Source organism: Nerophis ophidion, linkage group LG09, assembly GCF_033978795.1.
Source record: "Nerophis ophidion isolate RoL-2023_Sa linkage group LG09, RoL_Noph_v1.0, whole genome shotgun sequence".
Lineage (NCBI taxonomy): Eukaryota > Metazoa > Chordata > Actinopteri > Syngnathiformes > Syngnathidae > Nerophis > Nerophis ophidion.
Window position 1 is genome coordinate 6,192,799 of NC_084619.1, and position 24,455 is coordinate 6,217,253.

General features: G+C 39.5%; 1 protein-coding gene across 2 annotated transcripts; it reads left to right on the plus strand.

The window, feature by feature from the left end:
• The first annotated feature begins 2,468 nt into the window (after positions 1–2,468).
• sufu (suppressor of fused homolog (Drosophila)) lies at positions 2,469–23,192 on the plus strand. Of its 2 annotated transcripts, none has more exons than XM_061910148.1 (12): positions 2,469–2,843; positions 4,452–4,586; positions 8,840–8,976; positions 12,112–12,254; positions 12,330–12,415; positions 12,615–12,687; positions 15,746–15,902; positions 15,975–16,071; positions 16,271–16,405; positions 21,796–21,934; positions 22,000–22,068; positions 22,141–23,192. In XM_061910148.1, the coding sequence occupies exons 1-12, from the start codon at positions 2,695–2,697 to the stop codon at positions 22,228–22,230; spliced, it is 1,410 nt and encodes a 469-aa protein (XP_061766132.1). In that variant the 5' UTR covers positions 2,469–2,694; the 3' UTR covers positions 22,231–23,192. The 2 variants fall into 2 exon arrangements, with proteins under 2 accessions (XP_061766132.1, XP_061766133.1); XM_061910149.1 differs by having other exon boundaries at positions 15,749–15,902.
• Positions 23,193–24,455: the final 1,263 nt, after the last annotated feature.

A 24,455-nucleotide genomic window follows, 5' to 3' on the forward strand; every position in this document is an offset into this window, starting at 1 on the left:
GAAAAAAAAAACAGGAAGTCGTAAAGTTTAGATCCATGAAGGAAAGAAGAAGGTGAATGAATGTTTGTAAATGAATACATTTACATATGCATAAAAATGTGTTTTTTTTGTATTATATTTTTTATGAATTAAGTAACGTTTATGACAAGATTATTCCATAACACAATATTGAATGTGAGATTTGTTTTCAAAACGGTTACAAAAAAGTGGAACCCCAAAAATATAATGTGGGATCCCATTTTTATGACTTAATGCGGTCCCTGGGACCCCATTTTGAAATTTCGTAGCGCCACCACTGATGGAGTATTGGTGCGTGCAAAACAGCAGCAGGCAGATGTGGTTTTAATACAAATCAAATATCATCATGGGGACCATAGGTAATTCATCCGCGGGCCGGATTTGGCCGGCGGGCCTTGACTTTGACACCCCTGCTCGAGGGCTTCCCTCAAGTTTGAAAAGTGTCTTAGTCATAAAAATAGTAGAAAAAAAAGTAGGATATTGTTTTTGTTTTTTATGCAACGTCAATATATATATATATATATACAAACCGCATTTCCATATGAGTTGGGAATTTGTGTTAGATGTAAATATAAACGGAATACAATGATTTGCAAATCCTTTTCAACACATATTCAGTTGAATGCACTGCAAAGAAAAGATATTTGATGTTCAAACTCATAAACTTAATTTTTTTTGCAAATAATAATTAACTCATAACTTTATGGCTGCAACACGTGTCAAAGTAGTTGGGAAAGGGCATGTTCACCATTGTGTTACATCACCTTTTCTTTTAACAACACTCAATAAACTTTAGGGAACTGAGGAAACTAATTGTTGAAGCTTTGAAAGTGGAATTCTTTACCATTCTTGCTTGATGTACAGCTTAAGTTGTTCAACAGTCCGTGGTCTTGTTGTCGTACTTTACGCTTCATAATGTGCCACACATTTTCGATGGGAGACATGTCTGGACTGCAGCCGGGCCAGGAAAGTACCCGCACTCTTTTACCACAAAGCCACGCTGTTGTAACACGTGGCTTGGCATTATTTTGCTGAAATAAGCAGGGGCGTCCATGATAACGTTGCTTGGATGACTACATATGTTGCTCCAAAACCTGTATGGACCATTCAGCATTAATGGTGCCTTCACAAATGTGTAAGTTACCCATGCCTTGGGCACTAATACACCCCCATACCATCACAGATGCTGACTTTTGAACTTTGCGCCTATAACAATCCGGATAGTTATTTTCCTCTTTGTTCCAGAGGACACCACGTCCACAGTTTCCAAATATAATTTGAAATGTGGACTCGTCAGACCACAGAACACTTTTCCACTTTGCATCAGTCCATCTTAGATGAGCTCGGGCCCAGCAAAGCCAGCAGCGTTCCTGGGTGTTGTTGATAAATGGGTTTCGCTTTGCATAGTAGAGTTTTAACTTGCACTTACAGATGTAGCGACCAACTGTAGTTACTGACAGTGGTTTTATGAAGTGTTCCTGAGCCCATGTGGTGATATCCTTTACACACTGATGTCGGTTTTTGATGCTGAGGGATCAAAGGTCCGTAATATCATCGCTTACGTGCAGTGATTTCTCCAGATTCTCTGAAACTTTTGATGATTTTACGGACCGTAGATGGTAAAATCCCTAAATTCCTTGCAATAGCTTGTTGAGAAATGTTGTTTTAAAACTGTTCGACAATTTGCTTACAAATTGGTGACCCTCGCCCCATCCTTGTTTGTGAATTACTTAGCATTTCATGGGAGCTGCTTTTATACCCAATCATGGCACCCACCTGTTCCCAATTAGCCTGCACTCCTGTGGGATGTTCCAAATAAGTGTTTGATGAGCATTGCTCAACTTTATCACTATTTATTGCCACCTTTCCCAACTTCTTTGTCACGTGTTGCTGGCATCAAATTCTAAAGTTAATGATTATTTGCACAAAAAAAAAACGTTTATCCGTTTGAACATCAAATATGTTGTCTTTGTAGCATATTCAACTGAATATGGGTTGAAAATGATTTGCAAATCATTGTATTCCGTTTATATTTACATCTAACACAATTTCCCAACTCAAATGGAAACGGGGTTTGTATATATATATTTTTTTTTTTTTTATGGCATTTTTGTCAAATACACAAAATACGCAATATTTTTATCACTAACATTTTAATAGTATTTGTACAATGTGGTGCAACCGTCAAAAAATTAGCTGCGTGCCGCAAATGGCCCCTCCGGCCACACATTAGACACCTCTGGGTTATAACTGGATTATATGTGGTTATTGTGGCGCTAAAAACAAAACCTGTTATTGACCCTAATATTAATGAAATAAATAATAAACACATACATACAAATAGGTATTGGAAATGTAGACGCATTAAGTACACAACCATTATAAATGAACTATAATAGCGTAACTATAATCTCATTGGCTACTGGCGATGTCAATCAATGACGTCACTATAGCCACGAACCAATGGGTGGCTGCTTTCGGAGAGGATGCGCAACAGGCTGGGCCCCATCTGGGCGAAGCACAACCACTGAATTTAGGCAACTTTTCCCCCCTTAGACTGCCAACGTCAACCAATTAAGGTTTATTTTCATGTCATTTCTACTAAGAAGGGTAGTTAGATGAGAATAGCTGCGCCCACTTTGTGTTTTAAGAGTACACTCAGTTCGAGGCCGGGGCATGGATGAAGTACGGCCTAGCAGCGGTGCCCAAGCGCCGGGGCTAGTGTCGTTGTTTCCCCCAGGACTGCAGGCTATCTACGGGGAATGTCGGCGACTTTATCCCGAGCAGGCGAACCCCCTTCAAGTAACAGCCATTGTAAAATACTGGTAGGTGTATTCTTTATGTTTTATTCCTTTCCTTTGAGTTGGTGTGTAAAAAAAAAACAGTGTTAGCTTGGAAGCTAACACTAGCTACAAAGAGAAGGGCTTCATCGCGAGGTAATTGTTGTGTTTAAAGGCCTACTGAAATGAGATTTTCTTATTTAAACGGGGATAGCAGGTCCATTCTATGTGTCATACTTGATTATTTCGCGATATTGCCACATTTTTGCTGAAAGGATTTAGTAGAGAACATCTACGATAAAGTTCGCAACTTTTGGTCGCTAATAAAAAAAAAGCCTTGCCTGTACCGGAAGTAGCAGACGATGTGCGTGTGACGTCACGGGTTGTAGGGCTCCTCACATCCTCACGTTGTTTACAATCATGGACACCAGCCGCTAGAGCGATTCAGACCGAGAAAGCGACAATTTCCCCATTAATTTGAGCGAGGATGAAAGATTTGTGGATGAGGATAGTGAGAGTGAAGGAGTAAAAAAAAAAAAAAAAGGCAGTGAGAGCGATTCAGATGTAATTAGACACATTTACTGGGATACCTCTGGAAAATTCCTTATCTGCTGACGGCGTGGCGCAGTGGAAAAGTGGCGGTGCGCAACCCGAGGGTCACTGGTTCAAATCCCACCTAGAACCAACCTCGTCACGTCCGTTGTGTCCTGAGCAAGACACTTCACCCTTGCTCCTGATGGGTGCTGGTTGGCGCCTTGCATAGCAGCTCCCTCCATCAGTGTGTGAATGTGTGTGTGAATGGGTAAATGTGGAAGTAGTGTCAAAGCGCTTTGAGTACCTTGAAGGTAGAAAAGCGCTATACAAGTACAACCCATTTATCATTTATTGTGTTACTAGTGTTTTAGTGAGATTATATGGTACCTGAAAGTCGGCGGGGTGTGGCCACGGGTGTGGTGACCGCCAGTGTCTCTGGGGGAAGCCACGCAGCGGCAGGAGGACGCAAGCTCCGCTCATAACTACGGTACGAGCCGACTTATTAGCACAATTTTCTCACCGAAACCTGCCGGTTGACATGTGGTCTCGGGATCCATGTTCGCTTGCCCGCTCTGTTCCATAGTAAAGCTTCACCTTCGGGAATGTAAACAAGGAAACAACGGCTGTGTTCGTGTGGCTAAAGGCTAAAAGTTCTCACCTCCATTTTGTTCTTTGACCTCTCCATTATTAATTGAACAAATTGCAAAAGATTCAGCAACACAGATGTCCAGAATACTGTGTAAATATGTGATTAAAGCAGACTACTTATATCTTGGATCGGGCTGGAAATAAATGTCCGCTACAACCGGTGACGTTTTCAACAGGACACTAAATTGCAATTTAAAATAGCAATTTATTAAACTAAAGCGGCCGTATTGGCATGTGTTGCAATGTTAATATTTCATCATTGATATATAAACTATCAGACTGCGTGGTCGGTAGTAGTGGCTTTCAGTAGGCCTTTAAGAGCGTCGGACTTCTCATTTTCATGCAAACTGTTGAACAAATATTGAACAAAGTGCAAGTTGTGTACTTCTACCTACATCCGTTTCATAGCATGAGTAAGCACATGTAACAACAACAGTAGGTGACATGCTGTAATGTATTATTGTTTTGCAGGTTAGGAGGTCCAGACCCGTTAGACTACATCAGCATGTATCGAAATATGGGCTGTCCATCCCAGGACATCCAGGAGCATTGGCATTATGTAAGCTTCGGCTTAAGTGACCTGTATGGAGACAACAGGGTCCATGAGTGAGTATTGTTTACACTTTTGACATGGCTTGCTAGAGTTTACTTATGTGGTGTTTGGGTCTGTGGGACCCGTTTTCATTTTTTTATTAAAAAGAAAAATGATACAATTAATGAATTTTTCAAACAGAGACTCACTGACTTTGGCTCATTTTCTGTGAAGAACATATATCAGAATTAGGGCTGGGCGATATATCGATATACACGATATATCGCAGGTTTGTCTCTGTGCGATATAGAAAATGACTAAATCGTTATATTCTAGTATACGTTTTCACACAGTTGCTTTTAGCTGCAGGCTCTCCTCGCTTTTTCCTGTCTCTCCTTCTCACAGACAAGCGCACTTTCTTACATACGTCACATACTGTCACTTCATACGTCACATATGTATACGCCACTCGCAAAGCAGAGAGGTAGCAGCATGGGTAACGTTAGCTGTTGATTGATTGAAACTTTTATTAGTAGATTGCACAGTTCAGTACATATTCCGTACAATTGACCACTAAATGGTAACACCCCAATAAGTTTTTCAACTTGTTTAAGTCGGGGTCCACGTTAATCAATTGATGGTAGCTGTGATGCTAGCAGAGCCGTGCGAGTGGTAATACGAGAGAAAGAAGGTACGAATGAAAGAAGAATTAATTCCCAAGAAAAACAGCAGAGGGTCCATCGTCTGGCGGTGGTTTGGCTTCAAGTGGGAATATGTTGAACAGGCAACCGTAATTTGTCAAGCATTCGGCAAAAGCGTTGCTACCAAAAGTAGCATTACTGCTAATATGTAGCATCATTTGAAAAGTCGAAGAGTGTTTGAAACTGCATGTCAACATCTCCGTTCGGTGCCACACCATCAAAATGCCGAGGCAAACATTTCCAGATCAACACCGTATGAAAAAAAATAGTCAACAACAGAATTTAATAACGTCCGTAGTAATCTACCACATAGGGAAGGACGAATACTATTTGATTTCCTATTATGCAGCTCATTTTTATTTGACACTTAAAATGTATTTGACAATCTTGCCCTTTCTGTTTTGGAAATGACATAAATGTTTGTGCCACTTGTTAATAACTGCTGAATAAATACAGTTTTGGTCAATTAACTTAATTGTGATTTCCTTCTCTGCATGAAAGTTTAAAATAAGCATATATTAATGCAGTATGAAGAAGAACACTTAGAATCATTATACTGCCGTGATTATATGCATCAAGTGTTCATTCAAGGCCAAGGCAAAACACCGAGATATATATCGTGTATCGCAATATGGCCTAAAAATATCAAGACATTAAAAAAAGGCCATATCGCCCAGCTCTAATCAGAATACATATTTAATGACCACACATCTCAATGAAAATGAGTTTGACTCCCCTGACTTCAGGTTTAAAAGAACACACATGCAATGATACTGGTTCTGAAACGGTACATACCAGTGGTGTCCAAAGTGTGGCCCTGGGGTCATTTGCGGCCACAGCTAATATTTTAAGACGCGTCACATTCTAAAAAATAGATAAAAAATATGAAATTGTGGAGTAAAAAGGCTAACAGGTGAAATGTAATAAGAAAAAAAAGACTAATAACAGAAAGCTGCCATGCATACTTTTTTATTTATTTATTTAAAACTGACAAATGCAGCTCGGTGGTTGAGGGGTTAGTGCGTCTGCCTCACAATAAAAAGGACCTGAGTTCGATCTTGCGCTCGGGATCTTTCTGTGTGGAGCTTGCATGTTCTCCCCGTGAATGTGTGGGTTCCCTCCGGGTACTCCGGCTTCCTCCCACCTCCAAAAACATGCACCTGGGGATAGGTTGACTGGCAACACTAAATTGGCCCTAGTGTGTGAATGTGAATGTTGTCTGTCTATCTGTGTTGGCCCTGCAATTAGGTGGCAACTTGTCCAGCATGTACACCGCCTTCCGCCCTGAATGCAGCTGAGATAGGCTCCAGTACCCCCCGTGACCCCGAAACGGACAAGCGGTAGAAAATGGATAAATGGAATATTGAAATCACGATTTTTAATCATGATTATTTACTATTTATTTTTTCCCTTTGTATTTTGAACAAACAGTAAGTTAACTGGGCATTTATTTCAACATTAAATTTTATAAAAAATAGTTAATCAGTTATAAAATAAAAACAAATGGCTATCCATCCATCCATTTAGGGTGTACCCCGCCTTCCGCCCGATTGTAGCTGAGATAGGCGTCAGCGTCCCCCGCAACAAATGGCTAACTAAAAATAAATATGCCATTGCAGACTGCGATCATAAAGTGTAAACAAGTGAAGAAAAAGGGATTATGCACAAAAGACATACCGTATTTTTGGGACTATAAGTCGCAGTTTTTTTTAATTGTTTGGCCAGGGGTGTGTCTTATACACAGGAGCGACTTATGTGTGAAATTATTAACACATTACCGTAAAATATCAAATAATATTATTTAGCTCATCCACGTAAGAGACTAGACGTATAAGATTTTATGGGATTTAGGGATTAGGAGTGACAGATTGTTTGGTAAACGTATAGCATGTTCTATATTTTATAGTTAATTGAATGACTCTTACCATAATATGTTACGTTAACATAGCAGGCACCTTCTCAGTTGGTTATTTATGCCTCATATAATGTACACTTATTCAGCCTGTTGTTCACTATTCTTTATTTATTTTAAATTGCCTTTCAAATGTCTATTCTTGGTGTTGGGTTTTATCAAATAAATTTCCCCCAAAAATGCGACTCATACTCCAGTGCGACTTTATATGTTATTTCCCTTATTTATTATGCATTTTCGGCAGGTGCGACTTATACTCCAAAAAATACGGTACAAGGAACACACTGTGCTGCTCACAGTTTATATAGGATACCCATTAATCCATCCATTTCTACCGCTCGAGTCTTTGAATAAAACGGTATTACATCTGTTATCTTTGCATGTTTGAGAGGTGAATGGCTATGTGGTCCCTCGGTACACGGTTGATGATACGGTAGTCTGTACGTTGGGGCTTTGCGCCAGTGGCGCGCGGCCTGCTCTGTGAGCAACCATAACTATGTGGATTATTAGCCTCATGTCACTGGTAAATGATGGCGTTTGAGGAAAGAAGAGAACTGTTTTTAATGTTTAACTTGTCGCTGCAACTTGATCATTTGTTTGGATGTGCACACCGACGCAGCTTTGCCATGCAGATTGTTTGTTTATATGCGCAGGATCATTTTCAGGTTTTTGGGAGGATGCAGAGATGTGGGTCACTTTACAGGAGAGAAGGGCGCCAGTGTAATGTATTAATTTTCCAAATATTTTCAGGAGCTCTAGGTGACCAGTTGATCAACTGTCAGTCACTCTCTCACTCAGTCTTACTTACTTTCACATAAGTTCACTGTCTTTCGGTTGCCCATCGGTGGTTGGCTGACTGTTAGTTGTGAAAGTATTTTAATTGATATGCTTTTTAAATGGTAATATTGCCGACAGCCACCATCAATTATTCGTAGTGGCCAAAATTGTAATCACTATTATAATTAGATTATTTGTGCAGCCCTACTACAGAACCCCTTAAAAATATCCAAACAGCTCTTTTAGGGTTGCATGATGTAAGAACAGTACAGGCCAAAAGTTTGGACACACCTTCTCATTCAATGCGTTTTCCTTATTTTCATGACTATTTACATTGTAGATTGTCACTGAAGGCATCAAAACTATGAATGACCACACGTGGATTTATGTACTTAACAAAAATCATGTCAAAATTGTACACAGGCTTGAGATGTCCGTGATAGCGCTTATAATAACAATATTACTCTTATTTGGTTAATATTTAAACCAAGAAATGTAAATGGAATATTGTTGGTGGCTTTTGAATGGATTTTATGGGCGAAATAGAATTCCCATTGGCTCCGCGGTACGCGGACTTTTATTTACATTTAAGTAGATGTTAGAATTCATTTAAAAAAATCATCCATCATATCTTTCATAATGATTGTGAACGATAGGCACATTTCCCCAAAAAGTGCAGTTCCCTTTTAATATAAATTGATGCTGACATGCATTGCTTATTATTGCAGATGTGATTTTAGTGAGCTATTTACTTAATGTAAATTAGCTGCGAAGACCCCCACCCTTCCCCACAACAAAACCGACTAATTAGCATGATCCTCTCATTATCTCACCCCAAGCTGTTCATTTTGATTAGCATTGTGCCTCATGCATATGAGAGAGACCCCCCCCGAGTGTAAAGGTTGTTTGTGTTTCACCCTGTGTGTGTTTGTGTCAGATTCACAGGGTTAGACAAACCCAGCGGCTTTGGCTTTGAGCTCACCTTTAGACTCAAAAGAGAGACGGGAGAGACGGCACCACCGACCTGGCCCGCTGAGCTCATGCAAGGCTTGGCGCGCTATGTTTTCCAGTCTGGTAAGAAAGAGAATGCATATGCATCAACTGCTTGAAGAACTAACCCCACAACATTACAGCCATAGTTTAGTAACACCACTTCCTAGTGATTGTTGATATCTGCTGTATCGTACAAACATGTTTAAATGTTGGAAAAATCTAATAAACTTACTGGTAAACTGATACTATTGTATTTTCCGCACGACAAGCTGCTACTTTTTTCCCAAACTTTGAACCCTGCGGTTTGTACAAAGATGCGGCTAAATTATGAATTTTAATTTACTAACGGCTGAATTATGTAATGGGTGAAGCAAAGAATCCAAACAATGTACTAAAATTATCCACTTTAAGAAACTTTCTATGCAAATATCTAACTTCTGACATAACAGAACCTTATTTTTCGGACTATAAGTCGACGTTTTTTTCATAGTTTGGCCGTGGGTGCCACGTATACCCCGGAGCGAGTTATGTGTGAAATTATTAACACATGACCGTAAAATCCATCCATCCATCCATTTTCTACCGCTTATTCCCTTTTTGGGGTAGCGGGGGGCGCTGGCGCCTATCTCAGCTACAATCGGGCGGAAGGCGGGGTACACCCTGGACAAGTCGTCATCTCATCGCAGGGCCAACACAGATAGACAGACAACATTCACACTCACATTCACACACTAGGGCCAATTTAGTGTTGCCAATCAACATCCATCCATCCATCCATCATCTTCCGCTTATCCGAGGTCGGGTCGCGGGGGCAACAGTCTAAGCAGGGAAACCCAGACTTCCCTCTCCCCAGCCACTTCGTCTAGCTCTTCCCGGGGGATCCCCAGGCGTTCCCAGGCCAGCCGGAAGACATAGTCTTCCCAACGTGTCCTGGGTCTTCCCCGTGGCCTCCTACCGGTTGGACGTGCCCTAAACACCTCCCTAGGGAGGCGTTCGGTTGGCATCCTGACCAGATGTCCGAACCACCTCATCTGGCTCCTCTCGATGTGAAGGAGCAGCGGCTTTACTTTGAGTTCCTCCCGGATGGCAGAGCTTCTCACCCTATCTCTAAGGGAGAGCCCCGCCACACGGCGGAGGAAACTCATTTCGGCCGCTTGTACCCGTGATCTTATCCTTTCGGTCATGACCCAAAGCTCATGACCATAGGTGAGGATGGGAACGTAGATCGACCGGTAAATTGAGAGCTTTGCCTTACGGCTCGGCTCCTTCTTCACCAATCAACATATCAAATAATATTATTTATCTCATTCGCGTGAGCGACGAAGAAAATGTGCGCAATCGTCACACACTGTCAGCAATCGTCACTCACACGCCAACCAGTAAGAATTCGGCGGGGGCCGGTCATGGCAAAAGTGCATTGTGGGTCATGCTAACTGCTATATATTTTACGTTACTGCCGGAGCTATTAAAATGGATCACATCGACATTGGCGGTAACATAAAAAAACTGAGAAGGATTGAACTAAAATGGCACCGAAAAGGAAATCATATACTGCAGAATACAAGCTGAACGTAGTGAAATATGCTGCAGAGAACAGCAATCGAGCAGCAGAAAGAAAGGACGCTAGCAGGGCGCATACCAGAGGCGACAGCGAGGAAGAAGATCTCATCGGATTTAGCGATCAGGAGTGACAGATTGTTTGGTAAACGTATAGCATCTTCTATATGTTATAGTTATTTGAATGACTCTTGTAATGATTTGTTGCGTTAACATAGCAGGCACCTTCTCAGTTGGTTATTTATGCCTCATATAACGTACACTTATTCAGCCTGTTGTTCACTATTCTTTATTTATTTTAAATTGCCTTTCAAATGTCTATTCTTGGTGTTGGGTTTTATCAAATACATTTCCCCCAAAAATGCGACTTATATATGTTTTTTTTCCTTCTTTATTGTGCATTTTCGGCCAGTGCGACTTATACTACGAAAAATACGTATATATTTATGCGGTCTGCAGTTTGTACAGTGTGAATAATGTGTGGAAGAAACGTTTTGTCTTCTTCTGTGCGGTTTATAGTCCGGAGAAAATGACAGTCCATAAATGTCTATATGATTGTATAATACTTGGAAGAAGAAGATGAAAACCAACAGTATGTCTTTAGCAGAAGAAAAATGCGCTTTAATGTCTGAACTCAGTGCAAGTCAGGTAATTTATTACCCGCACTGGTCTTTATTCAGCCACAATCCTCTATGACTGCTGTTGCCATGTCACCAAATGTTAAGCATCTGCTCTTTCTATTGGTACCCTGTATTTCACCAGAATGTGTATAAGTATAGGTGCCCCCTTCAAACTTTAGTTGGAGCTGTGACAGTCAATGGGAAGACTTCTCAAATGGCAGATGTATTGACTTTTTTTTATAGCATACAGTGGCTATTCTATGGTCAAATGTAATTTTATATTGAGTCGATATTGTAAATGTATTGTACTGAGCAGCCATATTAATGACACACCTTTGTATTCCAATGTTGTCAATGTCATCACATTTTACTTATTTAGCTTGCATCCATCAACACTCATATTATGCTTGCATAAAGTAAAAAGTACTCATAGCATTCATATTTACTGGCATGTGATCACACATGATAACAGTTTGACATTTTCAATAATGTTTTATTAGCTGGTGTACAGTATTTTTAATTTCCAACTTTCCACTATACTGTAAAATGTGCACGCATCATGCATTTTAACATCCACATGTGAGAAGGAACAAAGGGACTTTTCGAGACAATTTCTACCAGGCTCCCCATCCCCTCACCACGATCCCTCAGCTATCCAGCTGGGATCAATTTGCTCGTGGGTGGGCTGCACTGGGCCCCTGATCTCACTGAATGCCGATCCCTGGCTATCTTTCCCCACCTTCCCTCTTTCGCCTGCAGCAAAACTGAACAGGGTGCATGCTACCTCCCAGACAGACAAATTATTTGGATGGAAATGTAGATTGGCAACTTGAGTTTCATCTTCACTCCCCTCATTATTATTTTTTGCCTTTTAGCGTAAATCTGCTTCTGTAAATCATTACTGACTGTCGGGTGACAAAAGGAAAGAAAGTTGGCCTGCAGCCTCTCACTGGTGGCCAAATGCAAACTAACACCCATGAGGGAGAACACCAGTCCTTTCATGACAGTATCTTTTTTTTTTTTTTCTTCACCCCAACAGAGAACACGTTTTGTAGCGGTGACCATATATCATGGCACAATCCCCTCGACAACAGCGAATCTCGTATCCAGCACATGCTGCTCACAGAGGACCCTCAAATGCAACCTATTCAAACTCCTTTTGGCACTGTCAGCTTCCTCCAGGTGAGTCAAGATATTTGATAGCATGTGATAAACATACAAAAGCGTACGCTTCCTTACACATACAGTGTCCCACAGATTGTAGGTGTTTGTACAGAGGAGCTACATGCGGCCCAGCAGTGGAACGGCCAAGGCATCTTGGAACTTATGCGAGGCGTTCGAGTGTGAGTGGAACTGTCAATAAGCAACCTGCAAAATGTTTACGAAACACCACTTTGAATTGAATAAAGTGAAAAGCAAGTAGCATACAGCACTATCCCATGTTGCTACCACAAGAGTTCACTCATGACAACAGAAAAGAGACATGAATGTGTATTTCGTTGATGCTAATTTGATATTAATTGTCGTCTGACTTGTGTACAGTGCTGGTGGTCCCTGGCTGATCACAGACATGAGGAGGGGGGAGACCATCTTTGACATTGATCCTCACCTACAAGTAAGGCTTAATTTCGTTCTGACCACTCATCTGATGTCATTAATAACTTAGGAATTTGGGGTCGGATGAAATGTTGTACGTGGACCTCCATGTACAGCATCTCCCTTTTTTAGTGACACAGGTATTTTGATGAATTGTACCTGTTTTCACCTAATACAGTGGTACCTATATTTATGAGCTCAATTGGTTTCATGACCAAGCTCGTAAGTCAAAACACTCCTACTGTGTCTCTGATCAATGTCGCCAATTGAAATAAATTTCAATTGGTACTTAACCCCCAAAACACCTCAACTTTAACGAGCCTTTTAAAAAGAAAACAACTTTTAGATAATGTATACAAAAACATACAATGGAATGTACTAGTAACAACTACAATTGTTTTATGAAGTAATGTAATTGTAATGTACAGCATTTACTAGGGATAGGAATTGATGAGGTTTTTTGGTTCCAATTCCACTTTTGATTTTGCTTAACGTTTCGGTTCTTTATCGGTAATCTTATTCTTATTTGGGGAAATAAGATTATTAGCATTAATTCTGTTTCGTTTACAGGTATTATTACAGGCACATTGTCATAATGCTCCTACCTGTGGGGTTTTAATATGTTTTCAAACATGCAGAAGACATGTACTATTTTTATTGGGCATTTTAGAAACAGTCCTGCAGTACATCTAAACTTAAACCACTTTTTTTTTAAGGCTGAATGTGCGCTTATTGGAGAAAGGTTGTATATATCCACTCAGGAGGCAAAAAATGCATACTTAAATATATTTTTGATTTATTAAATATTTGAATATTGTATGGAAAAAATTACCATTAAAAATTAGACACTAAAACGCAATTAAAATTAGTTATTTATTATTATTATTAGGGACGGCGTGGCGCAGTGTGAGTGGCCGTGCGCAACCCGAGGGTCCCTGGTTCAATCCCCACCCAGTACCAACCTCGTCCCGTCCGTTGTGTCCTGAGCAAGACACTTCACCCTTGCTCCTGATGGCTGCTGGTTAGCGCCTTGCATGGCAGCTCCCTCCATCAGTGTGTGAATGTGTGTGTGAATGGGTAAATGTGGAAGTAGTGTCAAAGCGCTTTGAGTACCTTGAAGGTAGAAAAGCGCTATGCAAGTACAACCCATATTATGACCTTACAAAGCCTACAGGCGGTATAGCTCGGTTGGTAGAGCGGCCGTACCAGCAACTTGAGGGTTCCAGGTTCGATCCCTGCTTCTGCCAACCGAGTCACTGCTGTTGTGTCCTTGGGCAAGACACTTTACCCGCCTGCTCCCAGTGCCACCCACAGTGGTTTGAAAAATTTAAGTTAGATATTGGGTTTCACTATGTAAAGCGCTTTGAGTCACTAGAGTAAAGCGCTATATAAATATAATTCACTTCACTACAGTGAAGCTTATTCTTATTTGGGGAAAAAAGATTATTTTCATTAATTCTGTTTCGTTTTCAGGTATTATGACCTTACAAAGCCTACAGGCGGTATAGCTCGGTTGGTAGGGCGGCCGTACCAGCAACTTGAGGGTTCCAGGTTCGATCCCCGCTTCTGCCAACCGAGTCACTGCTGTTGTGTCCTTGGGCAAGACACTTTACACGCCTGCTCCCAGTGCCACCCACACTGGTTTGAAAAATTTAACTTATATATTGGGTTTCATTATGTAAAGCGCTTTGAGTCACTAGAGAAAAGCGCTATATAAATATAATTCACTTCACTTCACTACAGTGAAGCTTATTCTTATTTGAGGAAAAAAGATTATTGGCATTAATTCTGTTTCGTTTACAGGTATTATGACCTTACAAAGCCTACAGACGGTATAGCTCGGTTGGTAGAGCGGCCGTACCAGCAACTTGAGGGTTCCAGGTTCGATCCCCGCTTCTGCCAACCGAGTCACTGCTGTTGTGTCCTTGGGCAAGACACTTTACCCACCTGCTCCCAGTGCCACCCACACTGGTTTGAAAAATTTAACTTATATATTGGGTTTCACTATGTAAAGCGCTTTGAGTCACTAGAGAAAAGCACTATATAAATATAATTCACTTCACTTCACTCTAGTGAAGCTTATTCTTATTTGGGGGAAAAAGATTATTGGCATTAATTCTGTTTCGTTTTCAGGTATTATGACCTTACAGAGCCTACAGGCGGTATAGCTCGGTTGGTAGAGCGGCCGTACCAGCAACTTGAGGGTTCCAGGTTCGATCCCCGCTTCTGCCAACCGAGTCACTGCTGTTGTGTCCTTGGGCAAGACACTTTACCCACCTGCTCCCAGTGCCACCCTCACTGGTTTGAAAAATTTAACTTAGATATTGGGTTTCACTATGTAAAGCGCTTTGAGTCACTAGAGAAAAGCGCTATATAAATATAATTCACTTCACTACAGTGAAGAGGAACATATACGTAGCATAGGAAAAATAATAAACACCCACAATATGGCGCAAAATCTGATGAGACGGTCAGAAAGCGGCTTGAAGATGGTCTGTCAAACCATCTATGAAACATTTTGACCAAAGAACCACCATTACATGTTTCTTTGACCCCAAGGAAGTGTTGTAAATATAGAAAAAAATCATATGACCTCTTTAAATCAATCTTTTAATCTATACCATGAATTGATTGACGTGGACCCCGACTAAACAAGTTGAAAAACTTAATTCGGGTGTTACCACTTAGTGGTCAATTGTAGGGAATATGTACTGTACTGTGCAATCTACTAATAAAAGTTTCAATCAATCAATCATAAAGCTTAACAAAAAGAAGAGACGCACGCAGTTCGATGTTTAAAATACTCGCAAATTGAGGTAGTTGTACGTTAAGATAGCTCTGTTTATAAATTATCATGCGATCACAATATCATGATAATTTTATTAATAACATTGCAGAGTCCAAAGGGAATAAGGGGCAGAAAATGGATGAATGGATGGACATTTCGCTTCACTTGTACACTGTAAAAGTTGTCTGTGTAAGACACTTTTACAAAATGCATTAGCGCCCTCTGTTGGTGCCTAATCGTCAATGCGGAGTTAGTGTTGACGAGTGCATCTATGCATTGCTAATCCAAGCAGGAGAGAGTGGACCACGGCATCGAGACGGAGGGCTCCAACCTGAGCGGGGTCAGCGCCAAATGCGTGTGGGACGATTTAAGTCGGCCGCCCGACGACGAGGAGGACAGTCGATCTATCTGCATCGGGTCGCAGCCGCGAAGGCTCTCCGACAAAGGTGGCTCCACTGTGTCCGCGGTGCATGATGGGATCATTTCATTCTGACTTTGACACTTGTGTGTGTTGACAGACACAGAACAGATCAGGGAGACCTTAAGGAAAGGCCTGGAGTTTAACACTAAGGCAGCACTACCCCCCATAAACAGCCAGAGACACGACAGACCTCAGTGAGTTTGACACGCACAAATCTTTACACCTTACATGAAAACTTGTAGTTTGAAAGTCAATGCTACGTTTCTTTCATGTGGATGTTTGTCACACTGGTGTACTTTCGCAGTAGTTGCCATTTTTAGTTCCTCACAGGACAATTTCCTCACGACCAAATCAGACCTTTTCCTCATTTTGCTCTTATTTTTGTATCCACAGAAGTCGAAAAGACAGTTTAGACAGTGAGAGCTCAACAGCCATCGTTCCTCACGAGTTGGTTCGAACGCGACAGTTGGAAAGTGTCCATCTGAAGTTTAACCAAGAGTCGGGCACATTGCTTCCTCTCTGCTTAAGGTACTTCACATTATTGTTTAAAAGGGGAACTGCACTTTTTTGGCATTTTGATAATCATTCACAATCTTTGTTAGAGACATGAACACATTAAATTTTCATATTTACTTTTTTGCATTCTCAAGATAAAAAAATGTTTGCAAGATGCAGCTAATAAGAGTCCTCTGTATTAAATGAAGCTCTACAAAATCTTCAAAAAGCTCCATCAATGCTGTATATACATGCTGCAAATATATATATATATATATATATATATATAGTGTAGTAAGAGATATGTTCACAGCAATATGTACAATATATAATGTAATTTAGTCATTTAAAGCAGTGGTTCTCAAATGGGGGTATGCATACCCCTGGGGGTTTTTGAAGGTATGCCAAGGGGTACGTGAGATTTTTTTTTAAATATTCTAAAAATAGCAACAATCCAAAAATCCTTTATAAATATATTTATTGAATAATACTTCAACAAAATATGAATGAAAGTTCATAAACTGTGAAAAGAAATGCGACAATGCAATATTCAGTGTTGACATCTACATTGTTTGTGGACATGTTCCATAAATATTGATGTTAAAGATTTATTTTTTTGTGAAGAAATTTTTAGAATTAAGTTAGGAATCCAGTTGGATCTCAATTACAATCTTCAAAGAGGGCACTTTAAGTTGATGATTACTTCTTTGTGTAGAAATCTTTATTTGTAATTTGAACCACTTGTTTATTTTTCAACAAGTTTTTAGTTATTTGTATATCTTTTTTTCCCAAATAGTTCAAGAAAGACCACTACAAATGAGCAATATTTTGCACTGTTATACAATTTAATAAATCAGAAACTGATGACAGTGCTGTATTTTACTTTATCTCTTTTTTTTCAACCAAAAATGCTTTGCTTTGATTAGGGGGTACTTGAATTGAAAAAATGTTCACAGGGGGTACATCACTGAAAAAAGGTTGAGAACCACTGATTTAAAACGTTAAAAGGACTTCATGTGCGCATTTATTTTAATGCACATAGGAACATTCTTCCTACTTTTCATAGCAACTTAAGCGTATAATTAGATGGCTATTTTTGTACAAAAGAGGATTAACAACCTTTACTTTTTTAACCTGAATATACAGAAGAAGAACTACTGGTTTTATAAAAGCTGAGCGAGAACAAAGAGAGGGTGAAAGGTTAGAGCAGACAAGTGTTGTCAGTCGAGGGAGTCGGGACCGTTGTGGCTTTGTGTAGTGAATATGGATCTTCTGGCCCAGCTATGGCGACAGAATGGAGTGATTCTTCTGCATTGAATGACAGACAATGTTATTATGGAATGAAAGGCTTCATGTAACCGGCGCGGGGGACACTGCCGAAAGAAACTGAATCACAACGAAAAAAACTTTATTCCACCTTCCGAAAATATGCTGGAAACGTCCCCGACTAGCTTGACCAAACAGACAACAGTCCATCGAGTAAGTCACTATGATATTAGTCATGATAAATGCAGCACATCGTGCTTGTTATTACAATTACATACACTGTCGAGCTCGCTGTTTACAAACAAAACATGAAGTGTGGGCTAGTAATTTACAGACAGTGTAGTATGATTTTTTTTTAAATTAGTACAGATTGGTGTCCTATTGTAATGTGTTGTGAATTACAAACTCAAAAGCCATTCAACTGCTTACGTAAAAGCGAGCTTACTTCTTGATGTAGCGATGAGTGTCTGTGAGCAAGGCGACGTGTTACTACGCTACAAAAACAGTGTATCGGTGTTCGCTCTTACAAAACCGTTGCTGCAGCTTGACTATTACACAGGTTATATAACATAAATGAAGTATTGTTGCCGGTTTTTGGATGTATTTTTAGAGTGATTAGAAAGCGGAATGGATCAATCCCATTAGCTGTGTGCTAGCCACCTAGAACGAGCCGATTATTGTAAATAAGATTGAAAAAAACAACACGCCTATAGTTCACAATGATAAGATTTTTTTTTTAAAGTGAAATTCCCCTTTCAAGGGAAACTACCATTATTTATTTAAATTGTTCCTATAGTTCTCAATCATTAAGACATGACGAAAGATGGATTTTTTAAATGCATTCTAAATATTAAGTAAAGTTAAATAAAATTCTGCTAACAGTGGCGCCAATGGGAGGTCCTCTATTCCGACCCTTACAATCCAATAAATCATTCAAAAAGTGCCAGCAATACTCCATTTACATTTTGTGACTTGAATATTAACCAGGTATTAGGGATGTTATTATATCTGCTAATGCAGACAAACTATAGTGGCGACGTAATCACTTCCGTGTCTCGCTATGTTTACATCATCGAGTGGTCTGCTGCTTCGTTGATTGTTGAAGTTTATCATAAATCATAGGGGTGTAACGGTACACAAAAATTTCGGTTCGGTACGTACCTCGGTTTGGAGGTCACGGTTCGGTTCATTTTCGGTACAGTAAGAAAACCACAAAATTTACATTTTTTTGCTTATTTATTTACCAAATTTGTAATCAATGGCTTTATCCTTTTAACATTGGGAACACTATAATAATTCTGCCCACGTTAATCCACATTAAACTGCCTCAAGTTGTTGCTTTGATTAAATAAAATGACAAAACCTTTCTTCTAAATATAAAAAGTGCAACATTAAACAGTTTCTATTGAAACTGTTTAATGTCAACTCATGCTTAATTTATTATAGCATTTGGGAAGCCTGTAGTTGACTTTTATTATGTAAATGTTGTATTTTTATCAACATGTGATAGCAGGGAACCTGCTATTCAAAACTAGGCTGCTACATTACTAATGATTAATGTAACTATTGCTGAAAAATAGTACAATTGCAATAGGAGAGACTATTCATCCCTAAACACAATAGTATTCAATGAAATAACAGACAGGGCTTTGCTGCCCCTAACACACACACACACAGCAAAATGAGCTAACGTTACGCTAAAAGCTAATTAGCCTTCATCTCAAGCCTATACTGTGAGCGGGCTGAGCTGCAGTTTAAGTTTCTAGAAGGTCAACGGGCTCATAGTGATGTTTGTAATAGTTGTGACAGGAAAGTGTTTAGTATAATTTGGGTAGAGTCCGCTCCTCCCCTGCTAAATGAATATCTCTGCTCGATGCTGAAGGATTGACTACATCGCTCTGAAGTCTGAATACGCTGTTACATCGCTCTGAATACGCACTGCTGATTGGCTTTGTATGTAACCAATCAGATGGTTGTGTGGGCGGGACAATGAGGCAGAGACAGAGGCAGAAAGCAGAGCAGTTTAAGACTTCTGCGTGCCGAACCGAAACCCCCGTACCGAAACGGTTCGATACAAATACACGTTACGTTACACCCCTAACAAATCATTCCACCCATCTGGAAAGTAGATGGCAGAGGATGTATTCCGACGAGTTGGTACACTTTGATAGGCCACCTGGTCCCCTCAGCCTCCCACACCGTTTCTTCGCAAGGATTATGAGACATTCTTCATCTAAACGTAAATATATGAACGTCCTAGCAGTTGGCATCCTAATGACAGCAGACCTTGTACGGTAAGTGATGTTATATTATGTTTGTTAGCTCTCATGAAGTCTGCAGTGAGTAATCAGTGGTAAAGGAAAAAAAAATGTAAATACGTAATAAAAAAAATTTAAATGTGCCTGTTACTTAATTTCATATATGCTTACATTATGTACCGTATTTTTCGGACTATAAGTCACAGTTTTTTTTCATAGTTTGGCCAGGAGTGTGACATATATTCCTGAGTGACTTATGTGTGAAATAATTAACACATTACCGTAAAATATCAAATAATATTATTATTTATCTCATTCGCGGAAGAGATGAAGAAAATGTCAGCAATTGTCACATACACATCAGCCAATAAGAATTTGGCGGGGGAGGGTTATGGCAGAAGTACATTGCTAACTGCTGTATGCTATATGCTAGTGCCGTAGCTATTAAAATGGATCATTTCATCGTTGGCGGTTACTTATAAAAACTGAGAAGGGCTGAACAAAAATGGCACAGAAAGGGAAATCATGTACTGCAGATTACAAGCTGGACGTAGTGAAATATGCAGCAGAAAAGGACAAGAGGAAGCGGCTCATACCTTTGGAGTTGGCAGAGTTGTTTAGAAGCGACATCGAGGAAGAAGATTTAATGGGATTTAGCGATTAGGAGTGACAGATTGTTTGGTAAACGTATAGCATGTTCTATATGTTATAGTTATTTGAATGACTCTTACCATAATATGTTACGTTAACATAGCAGGCACCTTCTCAGTTGGTTATTTATGCCTCATATAACGTACACTTATTCAGCCTGTTGTTCACTATTCTTTATTTATTTTAAATTGCCTTTCAAATGTCTATTCTTGGTGTTGGATATTATCAAATAAATTTCCCCCCAAAATGCGACTTATACTTCAGTGCGACTTATGTTTTTTTCCTCCTTCATTATGCATTCTCGGCCGGTGCGATGTATACTCCGGAGCGACATATAATCCGAAAAATACATTATATAAAACCTTAATGGAGGTGTTTGATTTGTTTTTTATAGGCAGAATTGAGCAGCTCATATAGGCTCCATTATAAGCGGACCTTTGATTGCATTTATATAATATTTAGAATGCAGGAAAAAAAATCATTTGTCATGTCTTTCATAATGATTGTGAATGATAGCCAAAATAAAAAAAGGGCTGTTCCCCTTTAAGGTCAAACAATTGCTTCATTAGCTCATTTGTTTGTATATTGTAAATAGTGGGCATTAAAAGTGGGTATTATAACATTCTATTATTGGATCACGTTGTACTACATTTTAATCTTTTGTTTTGTGATTGTGTGATGTTTTTTGCCTGGACCACAGGAAGAATAGTCTCCACTGCGGTGTAGACTAATGGGGATCCTTAATAAACTAATAATAAAAGCAGTTTTAAGTAACATTTTTTCATTCTTAAGTGTAAACAATGAAGTAATTGCAATACTCAATAAATAACGCACTCACCTTTTTAACTATATTGATGCATATTGTGCAAGTAAGAGAATGATTCCTCAAGTCAAATAAGGTTGCATGATGAAGACTTCATGGTTAATGCTTTTTTACTATCACATGAGCAAAAGAAGAAGTAAACCACATTTTTAGTTTAGAATAAAATGTGTAAGCACAGCAATGCACATTCTGTTGGTGACCAAGCTTTATTGTACTGATGAGTCAGGACATAACTGTATACCATTGTCCTATGTTCCTGTTCTATAGTTACCATTGTTCCTTGACGTCATTGCAACCCTTCAGTGGCGAGGAAGGAAACCTTATCCCTGTACTTTAGTGACATCACACAGAAAGCGTCTCATACATCAAATGTTTGATGTTTCTTTCATGTCCTTTTAACTCTAACGTATTAAAATGTCTCTCAGGGGTCGCTTGCTCCACGGAAGACATTTTACGTTCAAAAGTATCCATGGAGACACGGCCATTACATTTGTGTCTACTGGGGTGGAGGGAGCTTTTGCTACTGAGGAGCATCCCTACGCGGCCCATGGCCCCTGGCTGCAGGTACACACAAGCACTTTCATTTTGGGGTTCGTACATTTTATCTGTTGTAATAAATATGCTTTCAGATATTGTTGACAGAAGAGTTTGTGGATCAGATGCTTGGTGACATTCATGACCTCAACACTTGTGAGGATGTGAGTACTTTGACGCAGATTGTAACTCTGACCACAGTTCCGTTTCGACCGACAGTTTTCTTTCCCTTTTAGACCAAATTACCAAAGGAGTACAGTTGGCCAGAGAAGAAGCTGAAGATCTCGGTCTTACCAGACTCTGTGTTTGATAGCCCTCTGCAATGAGGAAGAGTAATCACTACAAGCAACAACTCCAAACCTGCACATAAACACACTCAATAGAACACTGACTTTGAGTTGACACCCCGCTGACAAGTGAACTCCCAAAATGACTGATAATCTACACGCAGCCTGCATATCCACATGGTTGACCATTTTCATAAGTGCCTGCAGCCAGGCTGCGCCAAGTCTCAGATCCAAATTAAAAACATTTCACAATGCAGGCATCAATGTCACAAGCAGTAACTTGTGTTCTATTTATTCCAGTGGCCACAGTCAAGTCAAAAAAAAAGTCAGCTACTGATCCCTTTTAACAGATGTTGTGTTTGATATCGCCTTTAAAAATAGACTTAACAAATGCTGGACATGTTTTGTCTTTATCATGCCAAAGTAATAGCTGTCGTGATACATTAACAGCTATCATTCACTGTCGGTGCATTGTTAAGTGTGAAGTAAACCTTTCAACTCTTTTCTTTTACATGTACAGCAGCCTTTTCACCAATGTGCCAACATGGAGGACGTGTCCTTTCACTCTTGTTTACATTTAGCAATAACTAGTTTTAGTGTTTGAAGACGGTAATCTCAGGCTTTACCTTCCGTAGTTAAGTTGTTGTTGTCATTTATAGGACCTCCGTGACGATGAATAGGAGCATAACTGTACTTTGAGTTACAAAAGGACCACATACTTAAGTGTTGACTGTTACTGCATCATGAAGCTCTTGGATTTTCATCCAAACAACAAAATTGAAGAGACTACTCTCTCATGACATTGTATTTTTATAGAACGTATGTGCTGTTACGCTTCATTGTATGAGACGTATTTGTTTTTGTCGGTCTTTTTTCCTTTTGTGTGACACATTTAGATATTTTGTTATTTACTATCTTATTCGACTGAACTTGCTGATTATAATCCCAAGTGCATTAAAGAGTGTATTTACACCAATAAAGCTGGAACACAGAGAAAACCATTCCTAAGGGCATTATGTAAATATAGTTTAACTGAATTAATCTTCTCATTTATCTTTAATTTATCTATCCACTTCCATGTGACATTTGCTGAAATGTTTCCAAATTTGAGAAACTTTTTTTTTAATCAAGCTACAATTCCAAACGAGGTTCATCTTTCAAAAATGGATGACATCTTTTCCCCACACATTTTAAAGGTAAAACATTTTTTGCAATGATAAATAATTGTGCTGGAAGAATTACAAAAAATGTAACTTTGAAAGTTTATATTTTGTCTGTGCTGTTACTCTAGTTGAGGGGTGTCCACTGAGGGCCGCACCCTGAAAAGTGAAAGCACGTGGGGGCATTTGGATATTTTTCAAAACCAAGAGGGGGACTCCTCAATTTTGGTGAGTGTTCAAGGTCCCAGGAACCCAAGAGAGTCTCAGTCAAAGTGTTAAACGTTTTTTGGGTTGTTGTTTTTTGTTTTTTTTTTACTTTCAACACTTTATAAACCATAGTCAACTTGATATCCATCTTTTTTTGTTGTATGCCCTTTTTTCAAAGGAACAATGTTTTTTTTTTATGGGGGAACATTTTTTTTTTTCCAAAATGGAATATTTGATCTGAAGTAATTGGACTCGGGCAGCACGGTGGTACAGGGTTTAGTGGGTCTGCCTCACAATACGATGATCCTGAGTAGTCCTGGGATTCTGTGTGGAGTTTGCATGTTCTCCCCGTGACTGTGTGAGTTCACTCGAGTACTTTGGTTTCCTCCCACTTCCAAAAACATGCACCTGGGGATAGGTTGATTGGCAACACTAAATAGTCCCTCGTGTGTGAATGTTGTCTGTCTATCTGTGTTGGCCCTGCGATGAGGTGGTGACTTGTCCAGCGTCTACCCCGCCTTCCGCCCCATTGTAGCTGAGATAGGCACCAGCGATCCCAAAGGGAATAAGCGGTAGAAAATGGATGGTAATTGGACTCCTTAATCAGTAAATAATTCATATTGCTTTTGATTAACAATTTTTTGAATGATGACACTTTGAAAAAAAGAGAGACTAAAGATCTTGGGATCCAAATGACCCCCATTTATGAAAGTGTTTAAAATAAATCCTATATCAATATATTTTATACTTCCAACACTTAAATCGCTAGATCAACTTCAAATCTATCTGCCGATTGTAAGTTTCTATTATTTTTGTGAGCAATGACAATTTTAAAGTAAAAAATGCCTGCATGGCACTTTTGTATTTTTAGTGTAAATATTACAGTATTTTATTATA

Bases quoted from the DNA above. Each gene is read 5' to 3' on its own strand.
- sufu (XM_061910148.1), top strand. From the start codon at position 2,695: ATGGATGAAGTACGGCCTAGCAGCGGTGCCCAAGCGCCGGGGCTAGTG. The intron at 12,688-15,745 runs GTAAGGCTTAAT...TGCTAATCCAAG, and splicing joins ACATTGATCCTCACCTACAA to CAGGAGAGAGTGGACCACGG. The intron at 22,069-22,140 runs GTGAGTACTTTG...TTTCCCTTTTAG, and splicing joins ACCTCAACACTTGTGAGGAT to ACCAAATTACCAAAGGAGTA.